This window comes from Pelodiscus sinensis, chromosome 3 (genome assembly GCF_049634645.1).
Source record: "Pelodiscus sinensis isolate JC-2024 chromosome 3, ASM4963464v1, whole genome shotgun sequence".
Taxonomy (NCBI): Eukaryota; Metazoa; Chordata; order Testudines; family Trionychidae; genus Pelodiscus; species Pelodiscus sinensis.
Window position 1 is genome coordinate 31,914,662 of NC_134713.1, and position 19,176 is coordinate 31,933,837.

Below are 19,176 nucleotides of genomic sequence, written 5' to 3' on the forward strand. Positions count from 1 at the left end.
CAGAACTGTTCTAGACGAACACAAATCCCTAACAGCTTTCAGATTTTTAATTTATGTGTTTGCTAATCAGAAAACTCCTCAGTGTATCAGATCTCTCAGTAGACTTGTATTTGACATTATATTTAGCTTCCTCTTCCCGGTGTCTGTTTTTGGCCAGTGGCATAATAAATCTAGATGACTCTCCATTTCTTCCACACAATGCCAGTTAAGAACTAACTCCCATATCCTGACTTTATTTGAGTTATTACTGAAAAAGACTCTAGATTTCATTTGTGTGCGTCCTTCATTTGTGGTCCATGTTCCCTGCATAGGACTTGTGTCTGATCAGTTTATTTGCAACTTCTAAATCCAAAATTTGCAAAATAGGGTTTTAAAATCAGGCTCCCAAATGCATAATAAGGCACCCAAATAAGGGATTAAGAGACCCTAACTTTAGGCACCCATTTTAAAAAATCTTGGATTAAGCCAATCCCCCCGCCCCTTTCGTGCCTCCTGGTCATAGCAGCCCCAATCCCCCTGCCATCACCTGCTCTGCTTCCCAGCCCCAGTGGCCCCAATCCCCTGGCCCCCTGTTCTGCCTACTGGCCCCAGTGGGCCCAGTCTCCTAGTCCCCTGCTTTACCTACCAGCACTTGGGATCCCAATCCCCTGCTCTCTGCTCCGCCTCCTGACCCACAGGTCCAGAAGGCTGCACCTGTCTCACTTTCAGCCTGCCTGCTCTGAGCCCCAGCAGGGGACAGGAGTTGCAGGTGCACAAGCTGACCTTGTCCATAGTCGCACTGCCAGTTAATGGGAGAACTGGGGCAAGTCTATACTACAGAGCTATATCAGTGCAGCTGCATTAACGCAATTGCACCACTGTTGCACTTCTGGTAAAGATGCGCTATGCCAATGTGAGTGCTCTCCCATCGTTATAATTATTCCATCTCAGCAGAAGCTGTGTTGGCGGGAAAGCGTCTCCTATTGACATAGCACTGTTATGGAAAGCAGAAATCTTGCATTGCTTAGGAAAGAGGGCTTTTTACACCCTTCATCAACGTAAGTTAGATCAGCGTAGGAGGAAGTATAGAACTGCCCTTTGGAAGATAATCTTGGACTCCTTTGCACAGTATTCTGTTCTTATTACTAGAGTGTATGATCCATTTTTCTGTTGGTAGTGCCCAAAGGGGAAGGCACTGATACAGCAGCAATGCTTTGCAGATTAACAACTCCCTCTTAATGAGCTACACACAGGATGAGATCCTAGCCCTACTGAAATCAATAGCAACATCCCACTGACTTCTATGGGGCTACGATTTCTGCCACAGTGTATACTGCACAACAGTAAGTTAGCACTTTCTTTAACAATCTTTTTAAATAAAAATAGAAGTAAAATATAGCCCAAGATATTCAAAAATAAATGCCTACTCTGAGGTTTGTACAAATACATGGCCTGAGTTCCAAAAGCGCTCAACAGCTAGCTACTTTCCTTGCCTTCTATGTGAGCTGCTTGATGCTCAGCACTTTGGAAAATCAAACTACTTATTTAGGTGCCTAAATATTGATTTACAAACTAAGTTTAGTCACTTGGTTTTAAAATTAAGGACATGTTAAATTACTAAAAATGTATTGCATTTTAACTTATAGTACAAATGGGTTACAGAAGGGATGTTTAGATTAGGTATAGGCCAGGTTCAAGTATCAGTCAAGGATGGTTCAAAAGCAACTGAAATTTTATGAACTGTTACTGTAAAACTGCAGCCCTAAATGACAGAAATATCTTTAGTTCAGATGATTCTGAAAGATTTCAACTGCTTTTGAATAATTTATCTCTAATCGGATCAGATGTTCTTGTGAGATTTCAGTGGCATCAAAACCAAAAGAAGAAAATAGATCCATCCCAGTTTTGGATCCAACCTAGGACTAAAGCTACATTAGTTGGTTTAAACAAAAGACGGAATTATGCAGCACTTTAAAGACTAACAAGATGGTTTATTAGGTGATGAGCTTTCGTGGGCCAGACCCACTTCCTCAGATTAATATGTGGAAGAAAATCGGCACAACCATATATACCATAGTGATACAATCAAAAAAATGAACACATGTGAAATTGACAAATCAAATTTTAGAACAGAGTTGGGTTGAGGAGGGAAGGTTAGTGTCTATGAGGTAATGACATAGAGGTGATAATAGGGGAAGTTTCTGTGAGGTAATGACATTACTCTCTTCTCAAACCCTACGCAACCAACACTCCCAGCTATCTCCGAGATACTACTGACTTCCTGAGAAAACTACAAAACATCGATAACCTCCCTGATAACGCCATCCTTGCTACCATGGATGTAGAAGCTCTCTACACCAACATCCCACATGAAGACAGATTACAAGCAATTAGAAACACTATCCCAGAGGATACCACTGCCAGTCTGGTAGCAGACCTGTGTAACTTTGTTCTCACCCACAATTATTTCCAATTTGGGGACAACTTATACTTCCAGATCAGCGGCACAGCCATGGGTACCCACATGACCCCACAGAACGCTAACATCTTTATGGCTGACTTAGAACAATGTTTTCTCAGATCCCGTCCCCTTTTACCCTTTCTCTACTTATGCTACATCGATGGCATCTTTATGATCTGGACCCATGGCCAAGAAACACTGGATACATTCCACAGAGACTTTAACAACCTACACCCTACCATCAATCTCAGCCTGGACCATTCTACACGAGAGATCCATTTTCTGACACCACAGTACAAATCACCAATGGGAAATTAGACACCACTCTCTACAGAAAACCCACTGACTCCTACAGTTACCTACATGCCTCCAGCTTCCATCCAGGACACACCATACAATCCATCGTCTATATCCAAGCCCTTAGATACAATCGCATCTGCTCTAATCCCACTGACAGAGACCAGAAACTTCAGGATCTCTACCAAGCATTTTTAAACCTCAATTACCCATCCGGAGAAATAAAAAAACAAATTGAAAGAGCCAGACAAATATCCAGAAACCATCTACTTCAAGATAGACCCAGGAAAACCAACAATAGAACACCACTTGTCATCACCTATAGCCCCGAACTTAAACCTGTCCAACGCATTATCAATAAACTACAACCTATACTGGAACAGGGTACTACACTCCAAGAGGCTCTGGGAGACAGACCCATAGTCTCCTATAGACAACCACCTAACCTCAAGATGATTCTTACCAACAACCACAGGACATACCACACTAATACCAAGCCTGGAACTTTCCCTTGCAACAAAACCCGGTGCTAGCTTTGTCCACATATTTACTCTGCTGACACCATTATTGGACCTAACCATGCCTATTACAAGTTCAAGAACACATATTCCTGTTCATCCAGAAATATAATTTATGCTATCATGTGCCTAAAGTGTCCGTCTGCTATGTACATTGGCAAACGTCTCAGATACTTCGCCAAAGAATCAATGCACACAAAACAGACATAAGACTCTCTCACAGAGAGAAAGCCGTTGCTTGCCATTTCAGCCAGACTGACCATTCCCTCAATGACCTTAAAACATGCATATTGCTTCAAAGAGACTTTAATTCCAGACTTCAACCAGAAGCTTCAGAATTGTCATTCATGCTTAAATTTGACACTTTATGTATAGGTTTAAACAAAGACTCTAATTATCTCACCCATTACAAAGATAGCGTCCTCAATTATCACCTCTAATGTCATTACCTCACAGAAACTTCCCTTATTATCATCCCTATGTCATTACCTCACAGACACTAACCTTCCCCCCTCACCCGCACTCTGTTCTAAAATTTGATTTGTCAATTTCACATGCGTTCATTTTTTTTATTGTATCACTTTGGCATATATGGTTATGCCGATTTTCTTCCACATATTGATCTGAGGAAATGGGTCTGGCCCACAAAAGCTCATCTCCTAATAAACCATCTTGTTAGTCTTTAAAGTGCTATATATTTCTGTCTTTTGTTTCAGCTACACCAGACTAACACGGCTGCATCTCCATCACTATTAGTTGGTTTAGACCTCTGAATCAAACAGGATGTACCTCCCTCATCCAGCATCCTTGGGACCTGACCAGTCCTAAACAAGGGGAGTTGCAGGATCAGAGGAGGTCCTTCCCAACATGGCCCATGCTGACCTGCTGTCCCCAGCTAGAGCACCCCCCACACACACTGCTGCGTGCCCGAGTGGAGCTCCCCAGAGATGGAGGTCTGTGGCTACTACCACCCTCCGATCTCCATGGCCAGGGCCAGAGCTCCACAGCTGTCACTGCCAGCCCCCATAATCTGCGGCCGGGGCCAGAGCTTTGCAGCTGCAGCTGTTGGCCCCTCGCTACTGTTCAGCTGTATGGGGAGATTTTGGCAGATCCAGTAATGTGCCTGAACCACTGTTGCTTACTGCTTAAACTTTAGCAACCAAGGTAACAGGCCCAAAATAGGCCTAGACAGCATGACCAAGCCAGCAAGGGGGAAGAAGGGGGAGTTCAAGGGCAGCTTGACCCTGCATCCTTCCTGAGGCCCAAATCTCTAGTGAAATCACTGAGCTATACATTAAGAAAAACAGGAAGTTTGTCTAAATGCCCTAAGACATATATCTATCAGGGCCCCCGGGCATGGAGTCTCTGAAAAAGAAAAAAATGCATCTGGTAAAAGTGATGATCAGAAGAAAACTTCTTGCCTAACCTTTAAAAAGTGCTTGCCTAACAAGTTTTTGAGTGACATGTTATTGTAATACTAATGGATAAATAGGGAAGAAAAGTTTGGGTTAGGGGGGACAATTTTGGGAACATTTGGAGGGACGCCTCGAGGACTCCTTGAGGACTCTTTACTTCTGGATGCATCTTTGTCCCCACCAGCAGATGGAAGACTGACCATCGGAAGCCTGCCCGGTGTCACTCAAGAGCCACACTCAACTTCGGTAATTATCGAGGGTCGGGGTGTTTTACTAACCTGTTGTGGACATGTGTAAGTGCTTGAGACTAAGTAAAGTTTGGCTTTAAGTGAAAGCACTCTTGTGTTGTCCTGTTTGTACCATCCATCTATCAGTCGGACGACCGTGTCTCCCCTGAATTATTTCCTTACACCACCTCACAGAGAGTAAAAGTTACCGAGAGGTTTGGGTTGAAAGAACCCCAGGTAACACAGCCGCAGGGACCGGAAATCCCTGCTGCTCCTCTGTGTCCTGTCCCCTGTCCCCCCCCACACACATGTATACAGGGCTCCTGGCTGAGTTGCTTGCCCCCCACTGCCACCCCGGCCCCACAGCCCGACCTCCCTATACCTGGGCTCTGTGGTCCAGGAACCCCAGAGTCCCGGATAAGGAAGGTACAACTTGTATTTCACATTCAATCCAGAAATTCAAAAAGAGGTAAGAGTCAAAAGTTCCTGTTCTAATGCACTCTTAACAAAGGGTATGTCTACACTACAAAGTTAGTTCGAACTAACGGATGTTAGTTCGAACTAACTTTCATAGGCGCTACACTAGCGCTCCGTTAGTTCGAATTTAATTCAAACTAACGGAGCACTTAGTTCGAACTAGGTAAACCTCATTCCACGAGGATTAAGCCTAGTTCGAACTAGCTAGTTCGAATTAAGAGGTGTGTAGCCCCTTAATTCGAACTAGTGGGAGGCTAGCCCTCCCCAGCTTTCCCTGGTGGCCACTCTGGCCAACACCAGGGAAACTCGTCTGCCCCCCTCGCGGCCCCGGATCCCTTAAAGGGGCACGGGCTGTCTACGGTGCCCGTGCCAGGTGCAAGCCTGCCAGCACCCAGCCAGCAGACCCTGCACCTGGCACGGATCGAGCCACCCACCCGATGTTCCCCAGCCCTTCCCCTCTTCCCGGGACTAGGCTGGCGGCTCCCGGGAGCTTGCCCGGGACTGCAAGAGGCGGGCACCCGCCTGGGCTAGGGCGGACATCGTGGACCTCATCCACGATCTCCGCACTAGGCACAGGAAAGTGGCCGGCTTGGGCAGGATAGCTGCCAGCCGTCCACCCAGGAGCAGGTGTGCAAGAGAATCAAGGGGGTCCACTGACACCCCCGACCCTGAGCCCTGAGCTTACAATGGCCGTCCTGAGTCAGACCAAAGGTCCATCTAGCCCACTAGCCTGTCTGCCGACAGCGGCCAACCCTAGGAACCCTGGAGGAGATGGACCGAAGACAGTGACCAAGCCATTTGTCTCGTGCCATCCCTCTCCAGCCTTCCACAAACCTTGGGCAAGGACACCACTCCTACCCCCTGGCTAATACCACTCCATGGACCCAACCTCCATGACTTGATCTCACTTCCCTTTAAACTCTGTTCCAGTTCTAGCCTTCACAGCCTCCTGCAGCAAGGAGTTCCACAGGTTGACTCTTTGCTTTGTGAAGAACAACTTTCTGTTACTAGTTTGAAGCTTGCTACCCATTCCTTTCCTTTGGTGTCCTCTAGTCCTTCTTTATGGGAACTAATGAAGAACTTTTCTGTATGCACCATCTCCACCCAACACCTGCTTTTAGAGACCTCTATCCTGTCCCCCCTCCGTCTCCTCTTTTCTAAGCTGAAAAGTCCCAGTCTCTTTAGCCTCTCTTCATATGGGACCTGTTCCCAACCCCTGATCATTTTAGTTGCACTCCCCTCTCCCAGCCTCTCTCTTCCCCTCTCCCACCTCCTTTTCCCAGTCTCCTCCAGTTTTGTTCAATAAAGACAGATTCCATTTTGGAAGACACGTTATCTTTATTTTGTACATCAAGAAGAGGGGCTAGGGAAGGGTAAGTGGAAGGAGGTGAGGGAGGAATGGGGCATGAGCCCCCGATGGGGAGGACTGGGCTGGCTCTGCGGGCTTCTGGGGGTGGAAGCTGTCCTGCAGCCCCCCAATTGCCTCCTCTCCCCAGATGGCAGCCTGCGGCAAGTGCAGCCGGTCTGATGGCTGAGTGCTGTGATGTGCCCAGTGTGGGCACTCAGGGCACTCCAAGCCAGGATTGCTTTGCAAGTGGGGCACCCCTGAGAACTGTCTGTCCGGGCTGGGGGTCGGGACCCTTTAAGCACAGCCCTCAGCTAGCCTGAGACAGCATCTCCACGCTCTAAGTCCTCCTCTGATGCCCTGCCGGCACTGCTTCCGGCCATCCTTAACCCCGCTTCAGGGTCCACTTAATGTGGACTTGCTAGTTCGAATTAGCAAAACGCTACTTCAAACTAGTTTTTAGTTCTAGATGTGTTAGTTCGAATTAGCTTAGTTCGAATTAACTAATTCGAACTAAGTTAGTTCGAATTAGCGCTGTAGTGTAGACATACCCTTACTGATTTATACACTCTCCTCACTACTGAGAAAAAACAGAAATCTAACCTCATCAGCAGGACTACTGGCAGGTGCCACAATTTCTTCTTCTTGGACTATTTGAGCTGGAACCTATATGACAAAAAAATAGCAAATTAACAGAAAGAATCCTAGCTATTCGCCACTTTTCTGTTACGTTTGTTTTGGTTTTCAATTTCATTTTAACATTTTTTTAAAATTAGTCTACTATGCAGTAATAATAGTAAAATACTGGCTTCATAATTTGTGCTTCAAAATATGTGCACAAAAATGTATGTAACTTGTAAGGAATAGTAACCCTGATCTGGCAGATTTTAGTTAAGACAAAATTCTCTTTGACTTCAGAATTGAGTATGGACTTCAATAGGAATTTTGCTTAAATTTGAAAGGTTTGGCTCAAAGAATTTAAATAACTAAATATTTATATTTCATAGCAGTAAAAGAAATCCAGTTAATAAATAATTTATATCAACTCATAAGTAATATTAATGTTTAAAAGTGAATTAGCACAACCACAAGGAATGAGTGTCACATTTACAATAATAAAATGATTATAAGCACCTTCCATAATTCTGACATGGCTAATAATAGGTTAGTAGAAGGTTACTGAGTAAACAGATCATTTAAAGAAGTTTACAAAATAGCATAATTATGACAAGCTCAAATTTAAATCAACATTAGGCTGAATTTGGAATAAAAAAAACCTCGAGAAAATAATTCTAATAATTAAAAGGAAAAATCTCATTTCTACAATAAACCACTAAAAGTAAAAAGTGAAGTAAAAGAACAGTTAATCATGTTTTTTCTGCTGTACAGTGAGAATATAGATTAAACATAGTGGACCACAGTCTGTACTCTCTCACATAAGGGGTTACATTTAGAGCCCTGCGTGAATACAAAATTTGTATCCGCATCTGCATCCCCAAAAATGAGCCACAGACATACATATATACATATACAGATAACCACAGATGTAAAGCGGATATTCACAAATTTGTAAGATTCTAGATACAAAATTTGTATCAACAGCTGCATTTATATCTGCAAAAATGAGCTGCAGATAGCGGCATCCACATCCACTGATGTGCATTCCTGGAGATATAATGCAGATATCCATGGATCTGCATGGCTCTAGTTATACTAACTTTGTTGGGATTAATTGTATGACTAAAGCATGCGGCATTTGGTCCATTGTCAGGACACTTTAGTTTCCTTCGCAATGTTATAACGCCACTTTCTCCATGGAAACATGCGTATTTTACTTTGCAAGTACCAGCTAAGCAGGTGTTTTGTAATTTTAAAAGAAAAATTAACTGTAAACACTAATAGAACATAGTGAATGAAAAAGAAGAGGGGCAGAGAGAAAGTTTAGCTAGCAGGGTTTGTGAGAACAGAAAGCTGCAACTTCTCTGTATAAAGTAGAGGGATTTCATTTTGGTTGGATGGAGTAAAATACATTTTTGGCATCTAGCTGACTAAGTCCATTCAGAGTATAAGAGAAGGAAAACAACTCAGAGTAATGTAAAGTAGCCTTAAAGCAGTGATAGCCTTAGTTGCATTGATTTTTCCAAGCATAAAAATATTGATTCACCTCCAACAAGCCAAATCCCCAAATAAAAATAAATCATCATAACTTGATGCTACAAATATAAAATCCTATCCATGGACCACCTGGCAAATAGGGGGGAAAAGGAATGTGTATTTACTGTGCTCTGTCTTACACACAAATTCTATATTTTATATCATATTTCATTTCTTTCTGTTTTCCTCTCTATCTTTTATTATTTCTGTTCCCAGCCTCCATTTGTCCCATTCTCTCTCTTTCCTTAGGACCTTTATCCTTTCCCCCCCTTCAGGGCTACCCCATATCTTCTGATCTCCTCCCATCTCCCTGAACCACCAACTCTCCACAGCTCTCTTTCTTTACCATTTGCCCTTCTCTCATTCATCCTGTTCCATTTCCTAGAAGTTTAACTGTGCTGTTTCCATTGATATCCTCCAGTAAAGCACACTGTACACCAGTCTTACAATACTTACGCATATACTATTGTAGTAGAGGTTTCAAATGGGTTAATTTCCCAAAGCTGAGGGAAATTATGGGCAAAACTAATTGGAAGGAAACATTCAGATGACAATACATGAATGAAGATTGGAAGCTCTTTAACACAAGTTTCCTTGACGGCCATGTAGTGAGGTGGAGTGGCTTCCCACTTATGCAGAGGGGAAGAAATTGCCCTTAAATCCAGGTGGGTGACGTCAGGCCAGGCTCAGCCCTCCCACTGGAAGCTAAGGGGCAAGACAGACTGCATAAAGGAGGAGCTCTGCAGCTCAGTAGGGTAGGAACCGCTGGAGGAGACAGATGCCTTCTTCCTGCTTCATGGCTAGAGCTCAAGGAGGATCCTGCCCTACTGAACAGTGGCCAGAGCAGTAGCCACCAGCAGGTGGTGATGTGGGGAGGAGGGTGCACCAGGGGTCACATATGACCCTCAGGCAGGGAACTAGAGAGGCCAGAGAGACCGTGTGTCCTCCCTGCACTCACCGGCAGCACGCGGTGGGGAAAGCGCAGCAAGATGGCCCCAGCTCATGCTGCTCTCCAACCACGCTGCTTCTGGTTGTGCGTGGGCGGGGGGGTGGGAGAGAGGATCCCACCCCTCCCCTAGAGTGGCACAGCCCCACTGCAAGCTGAAGCCACCTTGCTCTAGCTTGTGCTGCTCTCGGGCTGCGTCTCTCTGGGGAATGGGCAGGACCACCCTACACTCAATGAAAGTGGTGTGGTGCTGCTGGAAGAAGGGGTGAAGTTGGAGCAAAACAGGGGAGGAGCAAGGGTGGGAAGAGGCAGGGCTTTGGGTAGATGGGGATTGTTCCAGCCCTTCCCCAGGTTAGGGTTGGGGCGCATGACTGGTGCCTTCCCGAGCCTCCTTCACCAGTCACCTGTGGCCTCCAGCCAACTGAGGCAACAAGGAGTTGCCAAGTCTACCACTGCCTATGTAACCTGGGGAAGCAGAGGACCTCATGGATCCTGGTACACCCTGAGAGGAGGGGAGGAAGTGGCTCAGAGAGAATCAACACCAATGCTGCACTGCTGCCTTAAATGCAGTCAGTGTGTTGTGGCTGGATTTCCCATTGACCTAAAGGTAGAATACTGCCATTGTTAGGGGCCTGAGCTGGGCTGGGCCATAGTGGAGTCAAGTGAGCACAGGTCCTCCTACCCCATCACCCCATTCCTGGTGTGGCAGCCTGCCCATCATTAGGACACTAGACCAGCATTAGTCTGCCACCTACCTGAGCCAAGGCGACAGGCAATAATTAGATTGCCTACTGCTCTATCTGCCTCAGAGGTCAGAGAAACCCTTGTGTTATGGGGTGTCTGGCCAACCCTCCAGGGGGGAGGGTGGCAGACCTCAATGACCCCTCAAATAACATCCACACCACGTGTGTTCATGCCACCTGTGGTCTTCTCCAACCGTTGGGCCTGTCGGGCAGCCTCTAACCCAGCCTCTTTCTCACAGGGCACATGGCCTAGCAGCCAGAGTCAACAGGAACACCCCTCTCCCGCAGGGCAGTGTGGACTACCAGCCAGAGTTTATTACAATTCCCTCCTCTCTCAGGACACTGCAGCCTAGCAGCCAAAGTCTACAGTTATGCCACTTTTCTGCAGGGAAGTGCAGCCAAAAGCCAAAGTCTGTAATAACTTCCCTCCTTTTTCAGAATGGTGGAGCCTGGCAGCCAGAGTCTATAATAACACCCCTTCCTCAGGGCAGAGCGGCCTAATAGCTAGAGTCTGTAAAAACGCCCCTCTCTCGGGCAGCACAGCTTAACAGCCAGAATTTGTAACAATGGATGTGTGCCCCCCTCATGGGGTTGATGACAGGGAGGTAGAGGGACCCAGGCCCACCTGCTCCTCCAGTTCTCAGCCCAGGGCCCTGTCAGTGATGATGTGGACCACCACAAGCTCAGTGGGATTCCAAGCTCCTGGGGAGCTCCCTGGACTACTTCCTATTAGGGATGTTAAGGACTAGTCAACTAGTCGAATATCTGATAAGCAAATGCTTATTGGCTAGTTGACAGGATAGTCAACTAGTCGCTTATCCCCCCCTTACTGCCTCTATCAGATGGAGGCACCAAGGGCAGGGGAAGAAGGGGTACTTCAAAGCGGCAGCATCACAGGGAGCCTGCGCTTTGTGCAGCGCTGCCACTTTGGAACACTATTGCAGCATTTCAAAGGGGCAGTGCTTCATGGAGCCTGGGATCAGCTGGAGTCCCCAGATGACCCCAGGCTCCGTGTGGTACTAAGCCTGGGTTCAGCTGTGCAGCACTGCTCCTTTGAAATGTTGCCACAGTAACGTTTCAAAGGGGCAGCGCCGCCCTATTGACTAATCGAATAGTTGATGTAGAAATGCATCGACTATTAAATTAGTGAAATACACGCGACTTAACATCCTTACTTCCTACCAGTCTCTTCCGGGTAACCCTTTCTTTCTCTCTACTCTGGACTTGCTACCTCATCTACAGCCTCCCACTGATTGGCCTCTGTGGCTTGGTCCACTGGTGGTTCCTTTTCAGGAGCTCCAGCAGCATCTCTTTCCTCAGTAGCAGTCAACCCACACTGAGCAACTCCGCAGGCCTTTATAGCTGGCCTGCACCCGGAGCATGCTCAGCAGGGTTGTAATGATGGGGCCTTCTCAGCCAGGTCAGCAAGGTTAATCCTCCCAGCCCCAGTGCAGGGTTGATACACCTTGTCAGAGTCCTCTAGACTGGTTGGTGTCTGCCTCGCCGGAAACCTGAGTTCCTAGACTATTTGGTCTCCTGTTCTGCTTAAGTGCCTGTGTCCTGAGACTAAATAGCGGCTCTGCCCTTGCCTAAAGGCCAGATCTCATACTGCCTAGTTGTTTGCTTTTTCATATGTACTGGTTGTAGTCTAGCCGTGTTAGTCTGGTCTAGCTGAAACAAAAGACAGAACTATGTAGCACTTTAAAGACTAACTATTCCCTACAAAAAGAAAAGACAATAAACTTTCTAAACTGCTCCACAGCACAGGGTACAACAGCAACTACCTCAACCCAATATTGTTAACCTCTCTAGCTACAAACTCAACCCAGCAGAAGAATCTGTCTTATCCCAGGGGCTTTCTTTTTGCCCCACCTCCCCCACTAATTGGATTCAATTTTGTGTAAAAAAACATCACCTAATAAACCATCTTGTTAGTCTTTAAAGTGCTACATAGTTCTGTCTCTGGTTGTAGTCTAGACGCTCTTTTTCGAAAGAGGCTTTTTCGAAAGTATCTTTCAAAAAAGCCTCTTTCAAAAGAGGCTTGCAGTCTAGACGTAGCCTAACAGTGTTAATGTTGAAAGTGCCAATATTCAAAAAAAGAAAGTATGATGACCTACGTAAATATAGGTTAACATAATATCAACTACAGGGGAAAAAATGGAAAATCTGATTCAGGATTTAATTGATAAAGAATTAAAAGACAAGAACATAATTAATGTCAGTCAACATGATTTTATGGAAAATACGACTTGCTTGTCAAACAAACCTGATTTCATTGTTTAACGAGACAGCAAATCTGGCATATAAACGTAATTGCATAGACTGCAGTAACTCTGACAAGGATTTAGGGCAGGGCTACTCAACTTTGGAAGCCCCGGGGGCCACAATGATATTCACAGCACATGCCAAGGGCCGCAACTGAAGTGTGGTTGCATATGCATGCGAACATATATGCAAATAAACGCAAATAGCTTCTTTCACACTGACGAGAATGAATACAAAGATTAAGCCTTCAACTGCCGAACCCAAATGTGGCCAGTGCGAGCCAGTCAGAACCTCTCAGGCTCTGCCCACAAGGCTAAGCAGCCAGTACTTCCCACAATGCCCAGATCTCCCGGCACCTCCTCCCTGGGGCTAGAAACACCGACATCCTGTTCCCGTCTGTTCTAGCCAGCCTGTCCGCTTGCATCTTTCAGTGCTCACCCCACCTGGGAGATGCCTCGCCATTGTGGAGCGCGTTCCCAGTGGAGGCCACGTTCAAAGGATCCCACCCGCGTGCCACGTGTTGAGCCCTGCATAAACCCAAACAGCACCATGGGCCACAAACAAACTGGCCCTGGGCCACAGGTGGCCTGCAAGCTGCGTGTTAAGTAGCCCTGATTTAGGGGATCACAGTGAACAAGCGAATCAACACAAGTCCCCAGAATGATGAAATGGCAAAAAGAGCTACTGAGATCTTCGGATCTATAAACCAGGGGGATGGAAAATAAAAAATAGGAAAGTGACTTTAGATCAAGTACAGCTGGGAATCGGGCAACATCTGGCCCGTAGGGCGCATCTGTCCCACCAAGCCACTGCATCTGGCCTGCAGGAGACTCAGTTGGCTCCCTGCCTGTGCTGCCCCCACTCAGCACTTAGAGAAGCTGGCTGCAGGGCTTGTTAGGGTTGCCAGGTGTCCAGTAATCAACTGGACAGTCCAGTTTTTGGGCCCTTTGTCCGGTAAAAGAAGTCAGAAAATACCGGACACATACAATGTCCGGTATTTTCTGGTTTTTCAGCTGGGCGCCCGATGGAAGCCTGGGGGGTGGTGGGAGTGGCTGGGAGATGGGGCATGATCGGCGCTGGGAGCCTCTGGTTACGTCTGACGTAGGAGTGATGCTTTGGGGAGGAGGAGAAGCCCTGTCCGTGCTCTTGAGCACTATTCAAGCTCATTGTGGAGCCGTAATTGGACTCGCTCATGCTTCGCCAGGACCGTGTGCGGGACAGGCAGTGTCCTGGAATCTACATGTGGCAGGGTCAGTCCCACTCCCCGCCGGCCAATTCTCTCCCCCACCGCTCTCCCCTCTGCCCCCGGCCAGCCCCACTCCCTCTGACCCCTCCCAACTAGCCCCACTCCACCCGACACCCTCCCGACCAGCCCTGCTTCCTACTGGCTGGTTCTTCTCCTCCCACTCTCCCCTGGCCAGCCCACTCCCCCTGACCCCACCCCCGATCTCCCCCAGCCAGCCCTGCTGCCCCCGACCCCCCCCCGACCAGTCCTGCTTCCCACTGGTCGCCCCCCCCCCATCTCTCCCAGCCAGCCCCGCTGCCCCTGACCCCTCCTCCCTGCCATCCCTGCTTCCCATTCCCCCCCTCTCCTCCTGGCCAGCCCCGCTCCCCTCCCAGACGGTCCCTTCCCCCACCCCCTACCTCTGATCAAGTGTGTCTGGTATTTTTTCTGAAGCTACCTGGTAACCCTAGGCTCTGTGAATGCTGCAAGCCTGGTGGAGGGGAGAGAGGCTTCTCACACTGCCCCAGCCAACAGGAGATTGCAGGGCACGTATCATTTGAAGTAACTCTTCCCTTCTCCCACAACTCACAGCCTTCAGTTCAGAGTAGCATACACATAGCCCCTGCAGCTGCTCTGAGCATGTGTGGGGGCATGAAGGGCATGGACCCTGCTAAGGAACCTGCTGGGTTGCTGGCTGGGAGCCTCCCAGCTAAGTACCTACCAGCCAGAGCCTGCCTCTGGCATCCCATCCCCTCTCTCCCCCTCTCTGTACCCCCTACCCCATGTTACCCCAAAAATATTCTCACTGGAGACCACCCAGGGTTACACTAGTATGGGTTTATTTCCTTTTCCACTAAGTAAAACTAAAGAGGAGAAAGCAGCCACCAAAGGTTTAAACTAAAGAAGATAAAACTCTCTCTCTCTCTCTCTCTCTCTCACACACACACACACACACACACACACACACACACACACACACACACACACACACACAAAAGCAAGCAAGCAAGCACACACCCCTCCATTCATTCACTCATTCACACCCATTCATTCCTGCCCTCAGGCAATCACACACTTACACAGACATATGGGCTGTGTCTACACTGGCCCCTTCTTCGGAATAGCCATGCTAATTTAGAACTTTGGAATAGGGAAATGCGCGGGGGATTTAAATATCCCCCGCGGATTTAAATAAACATGGCCGCCGCTTTTTTTCCGGGTTGGGGAAAAGCCGGAAAAGAGCGTCCAGACTGACGCGATCCTCCGGAATAAAGCCCTATTCCGGAGGATCTCTTATTCCTACTTGAAAGCCCTATTCCGGAAGATCTCTTATTCCCCAAGCCGGAAAAAAAGCGGCGGCCATGTTTATTTAAATCCCGTGGGGGATATTTAAATCCCCCGCGTATTTCCCTATTCCAAAGTTCTAAATTAGCATGGCTATTCCAAAGAAGGGGCCAGTGTAGACGTAGCCATGGGTTGCAGAAGGAGCCACGACATGTGGATCCTAGAGGGTCTGTCTGCTCATCATGGCTGAGGAAGCTGGTCAGGAGGAAAGACACTGGAGGGGAGCTTCTCATGAGCAGGGGAAGGAAAAAGAGAGAGTCTCACATGTGCTCCTTCTCTTTATATAGTGTCTGAATGGCTCCTGTGACTCATTCACCTCATCATCAGGGAGCATGCCCAGACTTCCGTTTATCCAGCAGAGAGCATGCCCAGACTTCCCTTAATCCAGCAAGGAGCATGCTCAGACTGTGATGACTCATTGAAATGTGCTCCATTGTTCCCAGTCTTCTTCAAACACACTCACACACTCACACTCTCTCTCCATTCACCCAGGGGAGAATGCAGCTTAGGGAAAGTTACAAGCAAGGTGGCTGAGAGTTACAAAGATTACAAAATTGCAGTTTACAGAAAGTTTCTGAGAGTTACACAGATTACAAAGATTGACAAGGATCACAATAAATTGCCGTTTACAGTAAATTTGAGAGTTACACAGATTACAAAGTTTGACAAAGATCACAATGAGTTACAGTTTAAAACATTAGACCCTACAGTTTGGTGTAACTTCAGAAAATCCATGTATATAAATCTAGTGAGCTCAGGTGGAGCCTTTTTTTATGCAACACCCCACATAACCCAAACCCTCTTCACCCCTACTCCTACACCCTTACTCCTTCTGAGACCCTGCATCCTCTCCTACACTCTTCCTCCAGGTCTCAACCCCTACCCAGACCTTGCACACCAATTCCCTACCCCCAGTCACAATCCAAATCCCTGCACCCCCTCCTGCAGTCCGCCCCAGGTTACAACCCCCTCCCAGACCATGCACAAAGGATGTTAACAGGTCATTAGTTAATCAGTTAACTAATTAAATGGGATTTTACATCCTACTCTGCACCCCTCTTACACTCCTCCTCCAAGTCACAACACCCTCCCACACCCTGCACTCCCTCCTCCAGTCCTCCTCTAGGTCAGAATCCTCTTCTGCACCCATATCCCCTTCTGGACCCTGCACCCCCTCAAGCACCCCAGTCTCCTCCCTTAGGTCACAACCCCTTCCTTCACTCTGAACTCCCTCCCAGATCCCACACCCCCTCCTGCATCCCAATCCTTTACCCTAAGCTCCCTTCTGCACACAACCTCAATCCCAGACCCCCACGTCCCCTACATTAATATCATGGAAGAGTGAGGCCCTTGATAACTTACCAAATTCTTGGAGTGCCCCCCCCCCATCCCTGATGTACAGCATTGGCAATACTGATACTTGAATATTGCTTACTGTTCTGAACCCCACATTTTAAAAAGGATGTTGAAAAATCAAAGGGGGTACGGAAAAGAGCAACACAATTAATTCAAGAGCTAGAAAAAATGCCTTAAAGTAAGACATTTAAAGAGTTCAATCTCTTTAACTTGTTTATAAAAAAAAATAGAGATGTGACTTGGTTACAGTTTATAGATATTTTTATTAGGAGAAAACAGCATACTCTGTTATCAGAGAAAGGCAGAAACAAAAACTAATGACTGGAAACGGAAACTAGTCACATTCAAATGAGAAGTTAGGTGCACATTTTTAACTGTCAGTGTGATTAACCATTGATACACTTACCAAAGGAAGTAGTGGAGATTCTCCACTTCTCGATGTCATCATATCAAGTCATTTGGTTCAATGCTAGGTAACCAGGTAAAATCTAATGGTCTGTGATATACAGGGGGTCTGATTAGATGACACCTTCTTATACCATCTGGCCTTAAATTCTACTAAACTATGAAGAATCAGAAATATAAGATGACAGTTCAAATTAGCTATATCTAAAATAGTGTTACATACCACTAAGAGCAGATATGAAGCCAATATTTCCCTTCTTCTCACCAAGAATGAGACTAATGAAGATCAAAGACACTTCAGATAGAAGACTGCCCAAAGCCAAGATCATGCCTTCTAGGTATTTCCTCTTTCTCTAATAAGCATCTCCTCCTCCACCTTATCTGGGCTCTTTTAAAACCAATTTTCTCTCAGCCACTTCACAACATTTGTCATATTGATGACACTGCAAAGCACAAAAGTCACACTATTTCCCCTTAAGTCTTGACACACATATTGGAGAGGATGGTTAGCAAGTTGGAACCCTGCAGTACTATGTTTGTAAAAGACCTCAGGGAACTAAAATAATATTTTCATTCTACCCTTCAGCATCTTTCAAAGATGAAGGAAAGAGTCCATTGATGGGTTATTTTCCTGAAAGATCCCATAGGCAAGTCATCAAAGCCTAGGAGTTATTACTATCAAAGGCTGTGGATAGCTTTTGATCCTTGTCAGCATGTACACCACTGCAAGAGAACTGCCATCAACATCACCATCTGTGCATTGCATCCACAACTAAAACAGAACTGACAATGATTTGAAACATTTGTAAAATACATCTGGATTCAGAGAGGGAGCCAGTTTAGCATGTTTCAGCAAAAAACAACCAGGAGTCCCGTGGCTCCTTAAAGACTAATTTATTAGAACATAAGCTTTCGTGAGTTGCATCTCACTTTGTCAGATGCATGAAGTGAAACAATCAAATGACAACTCACTTATGTCCTAATGAATTTTGTTAGTCTTTAAGGGTGTGTCTACACAGCAAAGTTATTTCAGATTAATGACTGTTATTCCAAAATAATTATGCGAGCATCTACATAGCAATTCTGTTATTTCAAAATAATTTTGAAATAACAGACGGCTTATTCCAACTTCTGTAAACCTCATTCTATGAAGAATAACACCTATCCGAAATAGCTATTTTGAAATAAGGCGTGTGTAGATGCGCCACCTCTGCTATTTCGAAATAGCTCTTCACCAGGGCCATTCTAAGTTATTCCTCGTGGGGTTCTAAGTCGAGATAGCATGTCTACATTAGGGAAGCCTTCCTCGGACTAATTCTGAGGCTTCTCTGCAGAGTAGATGTGCTATTTAGAAATAAGCTATTTTGGAATAACTGTCTGAGAATAGCTTATTACAAAATAGCTGTGCAGTGTAGACATAGCCTAAGGTGCCACTCAACTCTTTGTTAGTTTGATTTTAAATACAACTGGAGTTATTCAATCATCTTTCCAATATCTTCCCCAAAAATGAAATGTTAGACACCGAGACTGTTACCATCATGAAAATCTTTTTTGAGCAGGGCCTCAATGATGGAAGCTGGCAACCTGCTCTCTTGAATACTCTTCCAGAAATATGATCTAAAATTAAAATATATTTTCAAATATTGTGATATTTAAAGCCATGCAATTTGATTAAAAGTGCTTTATGACTAAATACATAGTAAAATGCATACTCAGTGTATGCAATTATTTAAAAATATAAATAAAATAAATAGTTTGGAGTGTCTGTATTTGCTGCTCCAGATTACAAACTTTGAGATGCAGGTGTTATTTACAGTGCTTAGGCTTTGCAGGTATAACTATACCAGAAGAGTTATACCTGCAAACTCTCAGGGTACATCTACACTACATGTTTCTTGCTCAAGAAACCCCTCTGGTGTGTCCACACTTGCCTTTTTGCGCAATAGCTGTAGCGCAAAAAGGAGTTATGCCTTGTAAAAGGAGGTTTACCTACGCCAGAAAAAGCCCTCTCTTCTGCTG

General features: G+C 46.0%; 1 protein-coding gene across 1 annotated transcript in view; it reads right to left on the reverse strand.

The window, feature by feature from the left end:
- The window catches only part of DCDC2C (doublecortin domain containing 2C), a 128,476-nt gene that overhangs the window by 24,216 nt on the left and 85,084 nt on the right, over positions 1–19,176 (reverse strand). Inside the window, exon 9 of the mRNA XM_075923537.1 lies at positions 7,323–7,385. Within this exon, the coding sequence (XP_075779652.1) occupies positions 7,323–7,385 (63 nt within the window). The remainder of the gene's footprint in view (positions 1–7,322; positions 7,386–19,176) is intronic.